The following is a 14918-nucleotide window of genomic DNA, read 5'->3' on the forward strand; positions in this document are numbered from 1 at the left end:
GACGTTAGAATCACAGGTTATGTCATATCGTATCATGGTCATTGGCTACAAGAAGTACGGGTTCGCCGTACGAGAACTTGCAGAATCAAAGTCTAAAGCGCACTCACTCGTCGATGAGCAGCACTTGTCAATGTCAACGATGTACATGTACATGGGCATACATATATACAGGTTTCGACTAATTTTATTTTTGAACCACCCGTGGTTCTCTCACCTCATCCAGTCAATGTCCAAATCAGCCTTGTACTCCCCTTCATCGTCTATGCGGCTCAGGACACTTTCCTCGCCCGTCCAAGTGGTGGGGGTCCCGTGCCTCATGCTAGAGACATCACTCCCGGGCTTCTCACTCCCATTGACACTGCCTTCTCGCAGGGGCAGGCCACCACTTTCCGTACTAGTACCCGACCGATGATCTCTCCACCATTTCCCGCTCTCCGTGACCACCCTCTCTTCCCAACCACTGACGGGGCCAATGACCTTGACGACCTTCTGACCGGCCTTCAACACATCCCGGCAGGGCAGGGACATGGTCATGTTTTCGCTGTTGCCGCCACCCGTCAGGTCGTTGAGCTTTTCCTCGCTGGCGGCGTAAAGGAGCCGTCCGATGTTACTCCAGTACAGAGTGCCCGAGCACATGGCGCAAGGTTCCCAGGTCGACACCAACGTGCACGCGGCCAAGAAGTTTTGCGAAAAGTGTATCGAGGCCAACCTCGCCAGTTCCGTCTCTGCGTGTTGTACGTGCGAAATCGAGTAGTGCGTCAGAAGAACGGTGGTGTTGTCAGGCCCTAAAAGGAGCGCCGCAAACGGTCTCTTTCCATGGTATTTGGTGGCGGTATTTTGCAAGCCTAGACAAGTCTCCAACGCCGCGTCGATTTGTGCTTTTGTCAACGGTTGAAGAAGTTGTGTCTGATGGGTGGTTGTGCTGGCCGCCGCCGGGTTCACCACGGCCCCACCAGACTGCGTGGTGGTAGGAGGTCTCGAAGCGATCGTCGGGGAAGGCGCAGTAGAGGAGGCAGAAGTGTAGGATGGTGGTGGTGCAGCATTGTTGGTGGATGCGGCACTGAGGGACGGGTTGCGAGTGGTCGCCGTGTGCGCAGAAGGCGACGGTGTCGGGCTCGATAAGGTCGCCGCGGCAGGTTTTCTGTGAACGGGGCTGGGTGAAGGCGTCGTCTGGATCGCCGGCTTCGAGTTTTGTGTCGCCTTTAGGAATGATTGGTAGCTCATACTGCTGGAAGTGGGTGCGTTTTCTTCCTGAGCTAGCTCAGAGACGGTCGGGTTGAGATGCAAAGTGGCGCAGATCAGAGATCGGAGGAAACGGGGGGGGGATAATAATGTCACTGTTACTGTCGTATGATGTGGGAACGAGAGACAAGAGACCCAGCAACTCGTTAACGATGTATCATGGTCCAGCCGAGAGAAGGTTACTGTGGTGCTGGGAAATATGTCTGGGGTAGATGATATCTTGGGTAGAGTGGACGTTTGGCTGAACCAAGCAGGCGCCTTCCGGATTGTATCGTAAATTGATAGCTATCTAGCTGCGGTCTCGCTGTTGAGCCAGTGACAGGGAAAAGGGAAAAGTGTTTCGAGGAAGCTGGGTTGATGATGATGCCTCGAAGATTTGGCCCGCAAGAAGTAGTAGAAGTCTCCATCATGTCTCTCTCTAGTCGGTAGATTCGTTACCGGCACGAACAAAGTCCATTCCAACCCAATTGGCATCGATGTAACAAGCTCACGCAGACAGACGGCGCCGCTTTTAAGCTTAAACGGTCAGCTCGCGACATGACCCTCTCTTGTCACCCTCTTCTCACCTCTTCTCACCTTCTTCTCACCTTCTTCTCACCTTCTTCTCACCTTCTTCTCACCTTCTTCTCATCCTACTAGGAACTGAAGCTCTCACGCACCCTTCATAGCGACAGTCTACTTTTACTGCAATTCCTTACTACTAGGCTCCGTCCTAAGATAACATCATAAAGATCATCCCGGACCGCATTTGAAAACGCCTTCGTTCGAAACCGGGGAACAAAGACTGCAAAGTTCCCTGTTTCGTAAGACCGGCACGACAAAGGATTCGTCCTGGACGAGTGAGGGAGACGCTCGACCGGGTTTGGTGCGGAACACGGTCGAGCGGCTGATCTTGTTCTACGATGCTCGCGGTTTGAAAAGGAGTCCGAACGTTCTCAGGTGGCCTCTGGGGCGAGAACCCACAACGGTAGATGAATGGGTGGACCGGACTTTACAGGACGCGAAAACGACCCCAAAATGATGATGCCTTGATGATTCTTGTATGGTTTATTTGATGAACTGATGAAACCTGGGACAAAGATCCTGATACCATCACTACACATATTTGGAGCTACCATGTGACACATATCTGAACCGGCCCATCAGTTCAGATAGGTTCCATTCTCACCGAGCGTATGAGCCCGTTGTGACCTAATATACTCGCTGATGCTCGTCTCTTTTCCTGTGCTGTCCAAGGCTTGATGTTCAATTTCAGATTCCCGTTCATGATAAGGCAGAGCTGTTCCGAATTTGTTCAAGGACTACGTGCGTTTGTGGAACAGTGTGGGATCTATTAGGTAGTCAGTCGACTTTGATGAAGGGGGAGTTTGATTGGTGTGTGGACTCAAACATTAACAAATAGACGTGTCATCCGGCGTTTCTTCCCTTGATTCAGTCTCTACCAGAAAAGACTATCTATATCTCTCCATTCGTCAGGCAGTCTGGAATTCACTTTGCACTTAGAGACCTCTTCAATTCCCAACTAGATCTTGGCCCACGGGCTAAGTCCAACTTTCTTGACGCGTAAAATGGTGTATAAAAAGCTCGAGACGCATGCACACACGCCCGAGAAAACCCAGAATCCGACCCAGTTGTTGGTCGGATGGTGCGTGGCTAGGATGGCGCCGCTTCCAGGTCCACCGATCAAGACGCCGAAAGCGACAAAGGTAAAACCCATGCCCATTCGCGTTCCGATCAGAGCCTTGTTTTGGGTCAAAGCGACGAAGCACACGGGGGGGAGGGCGATGTAGATCCCGTTGAAGAAACCGGCCAGGAAAGCCAGAACAAGAAAGCCCCCGGTGTTGACGACGGCGGGCATACAAAATGTCAGGATGCCAAATATTAGTGCCCCCGGGGCGATGAGGTTGATCGGTCCGGTCTTGTCGGATATCCAGTTTGGAATCGTTCTGCCCAGACAGGAGGCGGTGTTGAAAATCGGGAGGGTATAAAATGCCAACTTCGTGCCGGTAATGTGCTTGTCGTCCGGGTAAAAGGAAATGTAGAACAGCATGGAGATGACGCTGACGAAGCCGATCATAGTCGAGACGGTGAACAGGAGATAGTCCACGTCCCGGAAGGCGGTCCAGTCGATCAGACTCCGAATCTTAGCCGGTTGCACGCGCATCCGAAGGATGACGATCGGTAGCAACAAGGTCCCCAGGGCCATGAACGCAATCACCCGCACCGACCAACCAAACCCGATCGGGCCCAGGAGACGGTACAAGACGATGGGATAGATGACGCCACCCAGGGCCGAACCCGAGGACGCGATGCCCACGGCCAGCCCGATCTTGGACCGGAAATACTGTGGAAGCACCGCGACGCAGGGGACAAACAGACATCCGGCCCCGATGCCGGTCACGAACCCCTGGGCCAACACGAACTCCCAGTATTCCTTGCACACGCTGGTCGTCATGAGGCCGAAGATCACCATGAAGCTCCCGAACCACACCAGCGCCCTCAGGAAGCCTCGATCGTAGATGGGGCCCGAAACCAGGGCCACCACGTACACCAAGGCCGCCTGGATGGCCCCGATCCACGCGATATTGGACGAGGACTCGTTAAACAGCGCTCCCGACTCGTAGTAGGTCTGAAACACGCCGAATGTGCTCAGTAAACCCCAAGAGTTGAAGAACAGGACAAAACTGCCCGCCACTTGAAGCCACGCCTGCCATCCGCCGTCTGGGGGTGCGGCAGCCTGAGCCTGTGTGGGATTCGACGGCGATGCGACCTCAGCGACTTCAGCAGCAGCGACGGTTGAGTCCCCGGGACCACTGGTCTCCAGTTGACTTTCGTCCTTGTCGCTAACGGTCATGGTCACCGTCACCGTCACCAATTGCTTATGGTTCTCGAAGAAGAGAAGAGGACACGAGCGTAAGGAAGAGTGTCAGTTCCCATCACTCTGCACGAGGTCGACTCTTCGTAGCATATATGTAAGTAAAATCGAGTTCGGAATCAACGGAGTTCCAATGACCAAACCTCCACCCTTCGCCCGGCCCAACCCCCGTAGTTGGGATCATTACAGTAATGGTCGTACTCTTCCAGCTCGCACAAGAAAAGAAAAGATTTACCAACCCAAATTCCACCAGTTCTTTATCTTACAAAACACACATCGGCTCGGATCGGATTTAATCTTGAAAGAACAAAGGGGGTACTTTTTGATTGCCGACAGGTTCTCGGCCCGATGCTCAATCTCCGCCAAAGAGTAGGTTTGATAGTACCACCACAATGGACTAGCATATTATGTAGTACTTCACGAATTGTACGAGCGGGTAGCTGCAATATGGGCAGTGCATGTGTTAAAACACTACAAGACTCACCCTGCAGATCACACCACCGTCTTCTTCCACTGCCAGTCCGGGGTTAGTCTAGACTGCAACAAGCAATCAGGTAGAGGAGTTCAAAACTCATTTTAACAAAAGAACAACTGCCCATCCCGTGGTAAAATGGCATCTGACTACATGGATAAAGAACTGGCCTTCTCGATTAAGATGTACAAGCCGGTCCGTAGATCAGAATGAGCATACCCATTGTTAACATCCGTTGCTGATTCCCGATGTCATTGGTAACATCTTCTTCACATGCCTCCAGAGCCAGCCCGGATGAAAGAGCTACTTGGTTGCTAGTAAGATCGCTTCCTCGCACAGTTGTACCAGTATACACCGGGCTGGACCCCCATTTCTTAACGATGAATCGAATCCACCAGGGATCACCATCCGACTAGCAATCCTTGACAGTATGTAGGCGCCAAAGAAAGTGCCGCCCGAGCAATACAATTGGGTCCGAAACACGAATAACTCCACTAGGATCAAAGATTGGCGTCAAAACACAGTCCAGTGGGTGTTTGTTGGTTAACAGCAAAGGTGGAGGTTTACCAGCACTAGGAAATCCAGTTGGGACTCTAGTGAGGTGTACGATTAGAGACTGTCGTGATTTGTATTATATGCCCAGGGATGCCCGATGTTGCAGCGAGTCTCGAAATCTCTCCTCAAACACGTCTGTGACGGCGGCCAATCTAGCTCCCAATCGAACGTTTTTTATCATCTTTTTCGTCTGGTTCTCATTACGTACCGAGTCGGCTCTGCAGAACTTTGAGGTGTCCCTTTCGAGGACCTCGTGGCAGGTTCGTCGTCGACCGAACACACTCGACATCCAACATGGCACATGACCCGCATTTGGGCTGTTTGCCTTCACACTTTACCTTTTTATTCCGGTATCCGACACGGGCGAGGCCGGGTCCCTGCCGGGGAAGCTTCCCCGGAGGTTTGCCAAGTTCGGCCGCACTGACCGAAGGCGGTGGACGCTGCTGGTCGTCCATGACTTGAAAAGAACTGAGTCGACGAAAAGACAGATACCTACTTCGCGCGCCTACTACATACATATGAAACGTTCCTGCACATTTTGACCCCTCCTCCTCAGCACGACCGGGTCTTTCGGACTTTGGTGTGTATTCGAATGATCGAAAATGTTTCCATGGCCACGAACGAGCCCATGGTGCCCGGTGCTGCCCAAGAGCAGCTCTTGGCTACCGAACCCCTGCTCATGCACGGTGCTTGGAGAGTGTAAAATATCCAGACCGGTCCAGTCGTGACTATGGGTGTTATGTTGGCGGAACAGGTCCCCTTGCCGGTCCAGGGGGCGCTGAACATGGAGTTGTATGTGGTGTCCTCCCCCTTCTTCCTTCCTCCTCATCGTCATCCTTGTCGTCCGCGGAAATATAAGACTGATGCCCTGACACAGAGATCAGCTCTACTTTGAAAGAGTCCATCACTTTCTGCCGATTCTTCACCGACGTCGATACTTTAACTCGGCCCGCCGACCGACCAACTCTTTCCCCCACTGTCCCTCCAATACGCCATGTGGACCCTGGCGGCCTCGCTCTCCTACCAGGTCCAGTATCTCCGAGAAGAGAGAAGCGGCCACTTGCTGTCGTGATTGCCCATTCCGTCACCCTACGGCTTTGTAGCTCGCTGGAATCCATCCCACTTCCTCTCGCTGAATGTGCAGAATTTTTCTCCTCGCACCGATATCTGGACAGCTCTAATCCGAAGACCCTAGATATCAAGCTGGGGTACGTGCGGCCACTAAGCAAATTCTCAAATTAAAGAATAAAGACTTGTCCAAGTCCATCCTATGAAACCCCTCGACAACAGGGAGGGTGGTTAAAGGGCATTCTAGGCCAGGTCGAAATGAGAGAAGGGCAGCATTTCCTTCTGGCAATGTAGCAATGTAAGGGTGGGTGTTCTCTCTCAGGTCCTCTCGATATATCATCTCCTCTAGACGAGGTGCCTTTGTTTGCAATAGGAATCCAAGAAGAACTGAAATGTTTCCTGCTAAATTAAGACCTGGGAATCTCTGGCTAGACAGGAAGCACTACACTAGTCAAGAAATGGAAGATACTACCAATGAATGATTGTGTGTTTACGCACCATGCGCCAAATCGAGTCCGTTACAGGGTTTCTTCTTCACCTCGCTCCCAGAGAATATTTAATTGACAAACTCCGCTCGGGTGGCTGGTGGCCCATTCCTTGGCTGATGAACCCCCACAGCAGTCCTTTCGGTCTCTGCTCACATTATCACGCGCGGCGATCAACGGGCAATGGTGCCGGAGTTGTCTGCGCACTCGAAAACTCCGCCAATCGTACCATCAGCAAAGGCGCTGATGATCTGACGAATCATGGAATAGCTGCAGAAGACGGTAGTTAGCACCGACGAGCATCCAACGTGGCCAGGACCTTCACACTTACGTTCCGCCAATGACCATGTACACTCCAACGACGGCGATAAAAACGTGTAGACTGTAGAAAACCCTGTGACTCTTCCCAGTCTGGATCGACTTCATATCATACATCCAGAGCAGCACTGGATAGATCAGGCTGAAAGGGGCGGCGCATAGAGTGCCGGCGAGGCCCAGGAGATAGTTCAGGATTGGGACACACTCGCACATGATGAAGGCAAGAACACCCAGTGACACATTGACGCCGATCCAGGTGGACCAGTGCACGACGGTGTTTTTCTGCAGGTGATCGGAGTTGCGCAGGATGCGGACAAAGGCGTACTTGGCCGCGACGTGTTGGTAGATGCCGTTCCCGATGATCAAGCCGGGCAGAGCCACGCCGTACGAAATCTTCTTGAAGAGGGTGCCGGCGCTGCCGAAGACGGGCGTCGTGAGCCAGACACCACACCAGCGATAGATGACCAGGCTGATGGTGAGGTAGAGGATGGTGACCACGACGCCAGCCACGATGATGGCTTTGCGATAGTGGCTCGGCTTGCGCATCTCCGCAATGATCGGAATGTACATGGACGATCCGCTCTCGGACAAGAACAGATTGGCCGTGGCAACCATACCCGTGACAAAGTCAGGGTAGCTGATACTCCTCCAGCCCAGGTCGAATGGGCCCTCCTGGGGGGCCGCGGCGGGTCGGTCTTGCTGGGTCACGGCCACGGTGAAGATGAAGACGGCGACGAAGAAGGTGAAAAACCCGAACCAAGTGAGCCATCCCAACTTGGAGAAGGTGCGCACAGATGAGAAGAATGTGACGATGACGGCGGCCACGAGGTTGAACACCACTGTGCAGGCCCCGTGGTTGGATAGGGCGTTTAAGGCCGTTGATATGGACAAAGTCCCCGCCGCGGCCACCAGGACCTGTTGGAGGAGGAGTTGGAAGCCGACGATCTCTGCGCCAAACCGGCCCCAGAGAATGCCGAACATGTCGACCATGGCTGCAATCACCCGTCAGAAGGGAGTCTGTCCAGCCGGTCGAAACGGTCACGGGGAACACCACTTACTGTGACATTCTGGGTGGCGATGGCGGAAGTCGCCAATGAGCAATGCCGTGTCTACATGGCCCAGAGAGTCAGTCCAGAGCACTTGCAGACACTTTGTGTGATATTGACTGATCGCGATGGCTCAAGGACTCACAGGCGTTCAAAGTGCCCCAGCCCACGATCGAGAGCGCTCCACCGACGGCACCCAGAGCAGCCAACGCGCTGGGGACGGCCAGAATGCTCATGGCGAACTGAATCTTGAGGAACAGAATGGCGGCCCTTTGCCAACTGACGGTGCGAAACTCGACGCCATCGACGTGCGCCTTGAACACCTCCCGTGTCTCTCGCACCTCGCCGAAGTTCTTCAACCCATCGTCAGGGATAGGCTGCGCCGGGGACAAGATGTCGGCGACGACCGGGGAGGATTTCTCTGCCGTTGTTGGATTATCCATGGCTGTTGCATGTAACGTCGGGCAATAAGAACAAAAACGTGCCAGATGTGTGGGGGTAGACGACGCCTCCTGATGCAAGTGTCCTTTTGAACAAGATATGGGACTTTCAAGCAGGGCCCTATTCCCTGGCTCCCCTCTCGACAGACCATTATCTCGTTCGCTTCCCCGGACCGCGGCCCACCTCACCACTCTATCCATCCACCTTATCTTCACTTCCTGATCAGAGAAAGTACATGGCACGTGGTGGGTCCACTTTTTCGGAAGTCGAGATTATCAACGGAGTACGGGGTATATTACCACTTCGTAGGGCTCGGGTACCTTAGCCGCGGGCCGTGCACTTTCCACCCTTGCCTAGTGACGATCCCAAACCGGAGGACACCGTCGTGCCCAAACCGGGGGAACGTAGGCTGCGAAGGGATCGCCAAAAGAGAAATGGTTCTCACTTATCGTGAAGGCCTTTCAGTGTAATTCTTGAGTATTGTGCCAAACAATCACAGACTAGTACGAGCTCTTGGGGGAAAAGGAGGTATCCAATAGATATGCAAGACTTGGCATATCCAGTCCTACTACCCAAACGAAAGCAAAGCCGATTGGGAAATTACACGGAGTATCATATACGCCGCCCCAGGGGGAAGCAAGTGCTTTACAGGTCCCATATCTCGCATTATGCGCTGGTGAGGGATCTTTGTGTGTCCGTACTTATGTACGTCTCCAGACGAGAGGGAGAGGTCATGACCCTAGAAAATAACCTTGGGGGAAAAGGCAGGTTTATCCTAGAGCGGCCGCTGCTGGTCTCATGCCACTCAAGTTTTGTCTAGAATGTAGGAGTGTTCGGCTCCGACATTCTGAGTATCAAAGAAACTTGTTAATTAGGTGGACAGGCGGTTTTGGAATATTAAAGTCAGATGGGAGGAATAAGGTCACATTGATTCGGAATTTCTACATGTATGTACTTCGCGAGAGAATTTTAGATCGTCAGACATGATAACCAATGCTGCAAAGGCTGGCGGGGACCAAATGAAAAATTTTGATTCTCTTTTTATTAAGAAAACCACAGGCACCCGTAGACACACGCGCGCACACACACAGAAGGCCTCCTCCTACGCACCGAGAATACCACTAGGAAGTCTCAGGCCCTTGGGTAGTCCATTCAACCACGGCTCATTGAATGGCTCGTCCCGGTGTTCGGCCAGCCTCTGTTCAATGTCCTTGTACATGTCGTAGTAGTTCATTTCTTCGATGGTCAGCTTCTCCTTCTCGTTGGCCACGCGGTAGGTCTTGGTGTTTGTATTTTCCGACAGGCCGATGCGCTCATTCATGTTCTTGGCGGCCCTGGAGGCCGCGATCTGTACGCGCGCGGTCCGGGGCAGGCGAATGGTGTTGTACACGTCCAGGGCTTCGGAAATGTCGCCCCGGAAGTACTTTTGGCTGAAGAGGATGCCGAAGGCGGCGGCGTCCTCGATCGCCATACAGGCGCCTTGGGACTGGTGAGGCATCATCGGGTGGCCCGCGTCACCCAGCAGGGCCACCCTGCCCTTAACTATGTAGGGATATTGTTCGTGCTCCCAGATACGCCACGGTCGGATCTCGGTGCTGATCTTGAGATGTTCAAACACCTGGCGGTCCAGGGTCGGGTAGGGTTTGAGGAGTTCCTCGACCGGTCGGTCCGCGCCGCCCCAGCTATGGTTCATGTAGTCCCCTTCCTCGCGCGGGAAGAAGCAGTAGTACGAGAGGAGGGCGGCCTTGTTGGTGTCGCCGCCGTTGCAGGGGGAGAGGACAATCTTGTCCCACTTGTCCTCCTGGCCCCCCCAGTACTCGAGCGCCGCGTCCTCGGAGTAGTCGACCAGTCCGAGCTTGATGGCCTGTTCGGTCGACACGTTCGCGTGCAGACAGCTGGACCCGGACGGCTGACGGTTGGGGCTGATGCCGATGAATCCTCGAACCACGGAGCCGATGCCATCGGCGCCGATGACCAAGTCGTGTTGTACCGTCTTGCCATTGGAGAAAGTGATGCTGCCAGTTTCGACGTCGACCTTGACAGCTGCATGGTTGACGAGAAGTTCGGCCGGCTTGCCGGCGCCCTCTTTTTGCAAGGCCGTGTCTTTCAACATGGTGTGCATCTGAGTGACATCGTATGAGCCTCTCACACGAGAGGAAAAGGACAGGGCGGGTGACGGTCGAAGAAACTTACCTGCTGTCGGTGAAACATATTGTACACATAACCCCAACGCTGTTCATAGTCGCTCAGATCGTACACGCTGATCGGTTCTCCCGTGCGCCAGTCTCGGTTGATCAGCTTCTTCAACACGACAGGGTCGCCCTTTTTGGTGTCGACGTTCCATTCGTGCAGCCATCGGGTGCCGTTGGCAGCACAGGATACCGAGGCGCCCACTTCACCCGCGTAGTCTGCCTTCTCGTACACCACCACATCGTGTCCAGCACGGCGCAGTGAAATGGCGACTGAAAAGCCTCCAATACCGCCGCCTACTACGCCGACGTTCAGCTTTCTCCAGCTCCCCGAGTTAGAATCAATAGAACCCATGGTTGATATATGTCATGCAGGTTGATGTGATGGTCACAGGCAGAGTTGAGAGGTTCAGTTCATAAAAGGTCTTTCCTTAATAAATACTATCGTTGACAGGCGCCAGTGGCAAATTCTATCCATCCTGATATTCCTAAGACGTTGGTCAAGTAGGAAGATGTGATCCAAGTGGTCCGGGTGTGGAACGGCTAATGGTTCCGAGCGGAAAGGGTTCAAACAAGATGGATGGTTCTCTCCCGACATATAATCCTCCTGCCGCGTTTTGACCTACAGTATGTGTACACACTCGTACCAATTTTGGTGTGAGCGTATCGACAAGATGACACTCTGCTTTGATATTACAATAACGAGCGGCAAAGGACCTGCTCGGGATTGTCATTCCAAATCGAACCACTGTTGTATTGTGGCTTTGAAACGTATTCCATCTTGTCAAACAATCAACCATTGTCTCGTGACCATCAAAACCAAAAGGACCCTTCAGCTCCATCCTAAGAAGTGTTGAAGCTGTCTCTTACAAAGGGCGAAAGCAGGGTTCTAACATACAAAGCACCTTCGTCCACATTGTGGCCTGTCACCAAGGAGCTTTGATTGGCGATGTTAGGAATGTCCGAGACACGTTCCTATCGGTCCTTTAAAGACTCATCCGGGCCAGATTTTCCGTCTAGTCTCTCTGTAAACTATAGATCACTGTCTGGAGAATACTGATAAAGGCCTGCGAGGATAAACCGAGCATGGCCACAACATGATACTTCTCAGGTTGCAGTCTGCATGTGTAGGAAAATGCTCTCGAGCCACTGAAGCATAAAAACGCCGTCCTAGCTTAGGGACAAAGAAACGCCACCTCGTGGACAAGCCTGACTCCCTTGAGTTATCTAACCAATGATTGTTTCGTGATAAACTCAAACAAAATGCCCCCTACAGCTGCTATGACAAGCGCGCTTGAAGGCTAATCGCACCTGAAGGGTACAAGCACTAGGGCCAGTGCAGAACTATATGTGGGCCTGGTCCCTCCTTAGCAAGCGAGACCTTCCCGTCGATGATGGAGCTGTCAACCCTCATCTCCTTCGGTCTCCGCAATCAGCAATCAGCAATCCGTGATCAGTAACCAACAGACTCCCACGGTCTAGAAGTTTCATCTTGGTCTCCCGCTGCAGAGTTATCCAGGTTGACCGACCATCTGATCTTGTCCTTTCCTTGCTGCTCGCCATCTGGCGACCACGTCAAGCTGTAAGTATGCCTCGAAATAGAGTAAGGCCTGAGGATCGCCAGCGGTCTGTCCAAGCATGTGTGGCTTGCAAAACATCCAAGATCCGCTGTGACTCCCAGCTACCATGTTCCTCATGCGTCAGCCGTGACCGTGGTCACTCGTGCAGCTATTCAGACAGTAGACGAGCCCACCGTCCCCCCTCTGAATCATTCAGACCGTCCATCTCAGGGTCACAATCGACCACGATAGACACCGGAAATGGCGGTCTCGGCCACACCCAGATTCAAACCCCGAGTGTGTCGACCACCGCTGCTGAGCCCCTGACACCCGGCCAGAGCCCTGATTTCCGCATGCTGCTCACTTCCAAGGGCGAAAAGGGTACTCCAGATCAGAGTCGGGTCGTGAGTGGCTAACTAACATGTGTCTCAGTGTACATTGGGGCCACGGCCTCGTTATCATTTCTGCAATTTCTCCGAGAGAAAGTCAGGCAGTGCATCGGATCGACCGACTTCACCGATGGACATAGTAACAATATCATGTTCGAGGCCGAGCTTGAGGGGGATGCGACCATGGTCGTTGACGAAGACCTGGAGGAAAGTCGTCCTCTCATCGAGTGTTTTCTTGAAGCTGTGCGTGGGCGTCGAGCTGACTCGTGCCTTCTTTCCCTCGCTAACGGATGACAGACCAGCGGCATTCTCGATGTGTTCTCATCAAGTGAGGTAGAGATGCTGTGGCGACAAAGCTGTGAAATCCCTGCTGGCTCCGTGAGTTCGTCACCGTCCGTGGAAGCCGATCTGGCCCCCTTGTACATGGCCATTGCCATAGGGGCTCAGTTTCGTGCTTCCTCCGACGCAGATCGACACCTGGCCTCCTCGTATCTGAGGAAGGTCCAGAAGCTAGCTTTCGAAGGCATGCTGTACGACACCAGCCTCAGCATGGTCCGGTTGTTTACCTTGATGGCCTTCTACATGATGGGCGCCTGTCGTCGAAACACCGCGGCCATTTACTTGGGCGTTGCATCCAAAGCTGCCGTCGCCCTTGGCCTGCACATGACCACCGCGCGAGGCGGCATTCTGGACGAGGAGCATAGGACCAGGTACGTTGGTCATTCGACTCGTGTTTACTCGCTCACCACTGCAGATTACGGCTCTGGCACAGCTTACGGACACTCGACACGGTCGCCAATTCCATTCTCGGACGGCCTGGAAGCCTCCCTTTGGTGCGGGTTGATTATCTCGAGGGATCTGAAGCCAACCAGATTGGAAACGGTAACCAAACCGTTCAAGCAGTTGCGACGGCGTGTTCACTCTTGGATGAGATCATTCAGAACCTAGGCGGCGTCAACAAGATTGACATTCTTCAAGCCGAGGAAGCCCTGGTCAAACTGCGAGCGTGGAGCCGAACGCTTCCGGTTGACCTTCGTCGATTTCCTTGTCATGACAGCGCTTGTGCGACTTCGGCCGATCGTCAGTTCGCTTTTGGAATCTTACACGTATCCTGCGTGTACTACTTCACGGTCATTCTCGTCACCCGGCCGTTCTTGACGGTAGATCTCGTGGGCCGACTGAAACCCAAACCCCGATATCCCTCGACACATCCGGCCGATCTAGTGGTTGCATCCAAGGTGTCGAAATTGTCCCAAGTTTGCCTCACCTCTGCATTGTACATGGCGGAAATTTGCGACAAATACGCCTCGTCCTGCCTTCTGATTGGCAACTTTTGTTTTGTGAAGTATGAGTCCCCTCTCCTCTCAACTTGCGCAGGAAAATTGATCTTGATCACAGAGCCTGGGTCTTTGGCGCAGGATTGGTCCTGGGCTTCGCAATCTTCGCCGGTGAATCTCGGTCCGACATCAAACATGGCTTCACCCGCACCTGCGAAGTTCTCAGGGGCCTGGCTTGTATGAGCCCGCAAGCCAAGCACTACTTTGAGATTCTTTCTCGGTTTTCCGAGGATATCGGGAGGTACCGCCAGAGAAGGGATCTTGAAAGGCGCAAGGTTATTGAACAGTACCTAGACAAGATCCTGGACTTGGACGTCGTTCAACCTCTAGAAAGCCAATATTCCCCTGCTGGCCAGAGTTGGGCCACAACAGGGGCTGGTCGCCCAAGGCACGCGATGACAATGTCTGAAACAGAGCCGTTCAACTTCGACGCACTGCTCGACATGAGCGCTGGTGGCCCCGATGTTCCCTGGGATGACATGAGTCAGCTGTCGGCGGCGAATTTGCCGGACTACGACCCGTTCAGCATGTTTTTTGACGGCACAGAATGAAGACTATACCATCTGTCTTACTAGACATGGAAAGGTCGGTAAAATTCTCGAGCTTAATTTACAACGAGCCTAGAATCAAGGGACTCAGAATCAGTGTTGTATCTCTAAGAGAGTGTCTGCAGTAAGATGACCTTCTTGGAGTTTGTCGCCATACGACATGTTCATGGTCTCAGATAGGCGATGAGCCGAAACAGGTGAATTTTCAGCTGGCCCACGACAGTACAGTCCCTATCATGGCATCTCGAAAAAAAGAAAATACTGTCCGTGAGATGAGCGTATGAGTGCCAACGAAGAGAGTGTGCAGTCAATAAGCCTGTCCACTGCTTCATCGGCCCATTCACACTCATTATCCCGGGAACAGTCAAGAACTCGTGACAGAGGAGTAAGTACC

The 14918-nt window shown here is 53.1% G+C and overlaps 4 protein-coding genes across 4 annotated transcripts; 1 reads left to right on the top strand and 3 right to left on the bottom strand.

Annotated features, from left to right (window-relative positions):
• Window positions 1-124: 124 nt before the first annotated feature.
• On the bottom strand, window positions 125-1694 carry PV06_04083 (uncharacterized protein). Its single transcript, XM_016404931.1, has one exon. It carries the CDS (start codon window positions 1222-1224, stop codon window positions 211-213), a length of 1014 nt encoding a protein of 337 aa, XP_016265936.1. The 5' UTR covers window positions 1225-1694; the 3' UTR covers window positions 125-210.
• A 639-nt stretch (window positions 1695-2333) lies between these two features.
• Window positions 2334-4390, bottom strand: PV06_04084 (uncharacterized protein). Its single transcript, XM_016404932.1, has 2 exons — window positions 2633-4390; window positions 2334-2572 (listed from the first exon to the last, which is right to left on the bottom strand). Exon 1 carries the CDS (start codon window positions 4094-4096, stop codon window positions 2765-2767), a length of 1332 nt encoding a protein of 443 aa, XP_016265937.1. The 5' UTR covers window positions 4097-4390; the 3' UTR covers window positions 2334-2572; window positions 2633-2764.
• A 2480-nt stretch (window positions 4391-6870) lies between these two features.
• PV06_04085 (uncharacterized protein) lies at window positions 6871-8504 on the bottom strand (the record flags this gene model as incomplete). The annotated part of the gene is made up of 4 exons (XM_016404933.1): window positions 6871-6967; window positions 7029-8007; window positions 8074-8124; window positions 8207-8504. 4 exons carry the CDS (start codon window positions 8502-8504, stop codon window positions 6871-6873), a joined length of 1425 nt encoding a protein of 474 aa, XP_016265938.1.
• Window positions 8505-12279: 3775 nt separating this feature from the next.
• PV06_04086 (uncharacterized protein) lies at window positions 12280-14813 on the top strand (the record flags this gene model as incomplete). The annotated part of the gene is made up of 5 exons (XM_016404934.1): window positions 12280-12631; window positions 12683-12882; window positions 12937-13349; window positions 13394-13984; window positions 14038-14813. The coding sequence occupies 5 exons, from the start codon at window positions 12280-12282 to the stop codon at window positions 14525-14527; spliced, it is 2046 nt and encodes a 681-aa protein (XP_016265939.1). The 3' UTR covers window positions 14528-14813.
• Window positions 14814-14918: the final 105 nt, after the last annotated feature.

The sequence above is a fragment of the Exophiala oligosperma genome, assembly GCF_000835515.1.
Source record: "Exophiala oligosperma strain CBS 72588 unplaced genomic scaffold supercont1.3, whole genome shotgun sequence".
Classification (NCBI taxonomy): Eukaryota; Fungi; Ascomycota; class Eurotiomycetes; order Chaetothyriales; family Herpotrichiellaceae; genus Exophiala; species Exophiala oligosperma.

Excerpts from the sequence above, each read along its gene's own strand:
- PV06_04083 (XM_016404931.1), bottom strand. The coding sequence starts at position 1,224 with ATGAGCTACCAATCATTCCTAAAGGCGACACAAAACTCGAAGCCGGCG.
- PV06_04084 (XM_016404932.1), bottom strand. The coding sequence starts at position 4,096 with ATGACCGTTAGCGACAAGGACGAAAGTCAACTGGAGACCAGTGGTCCC.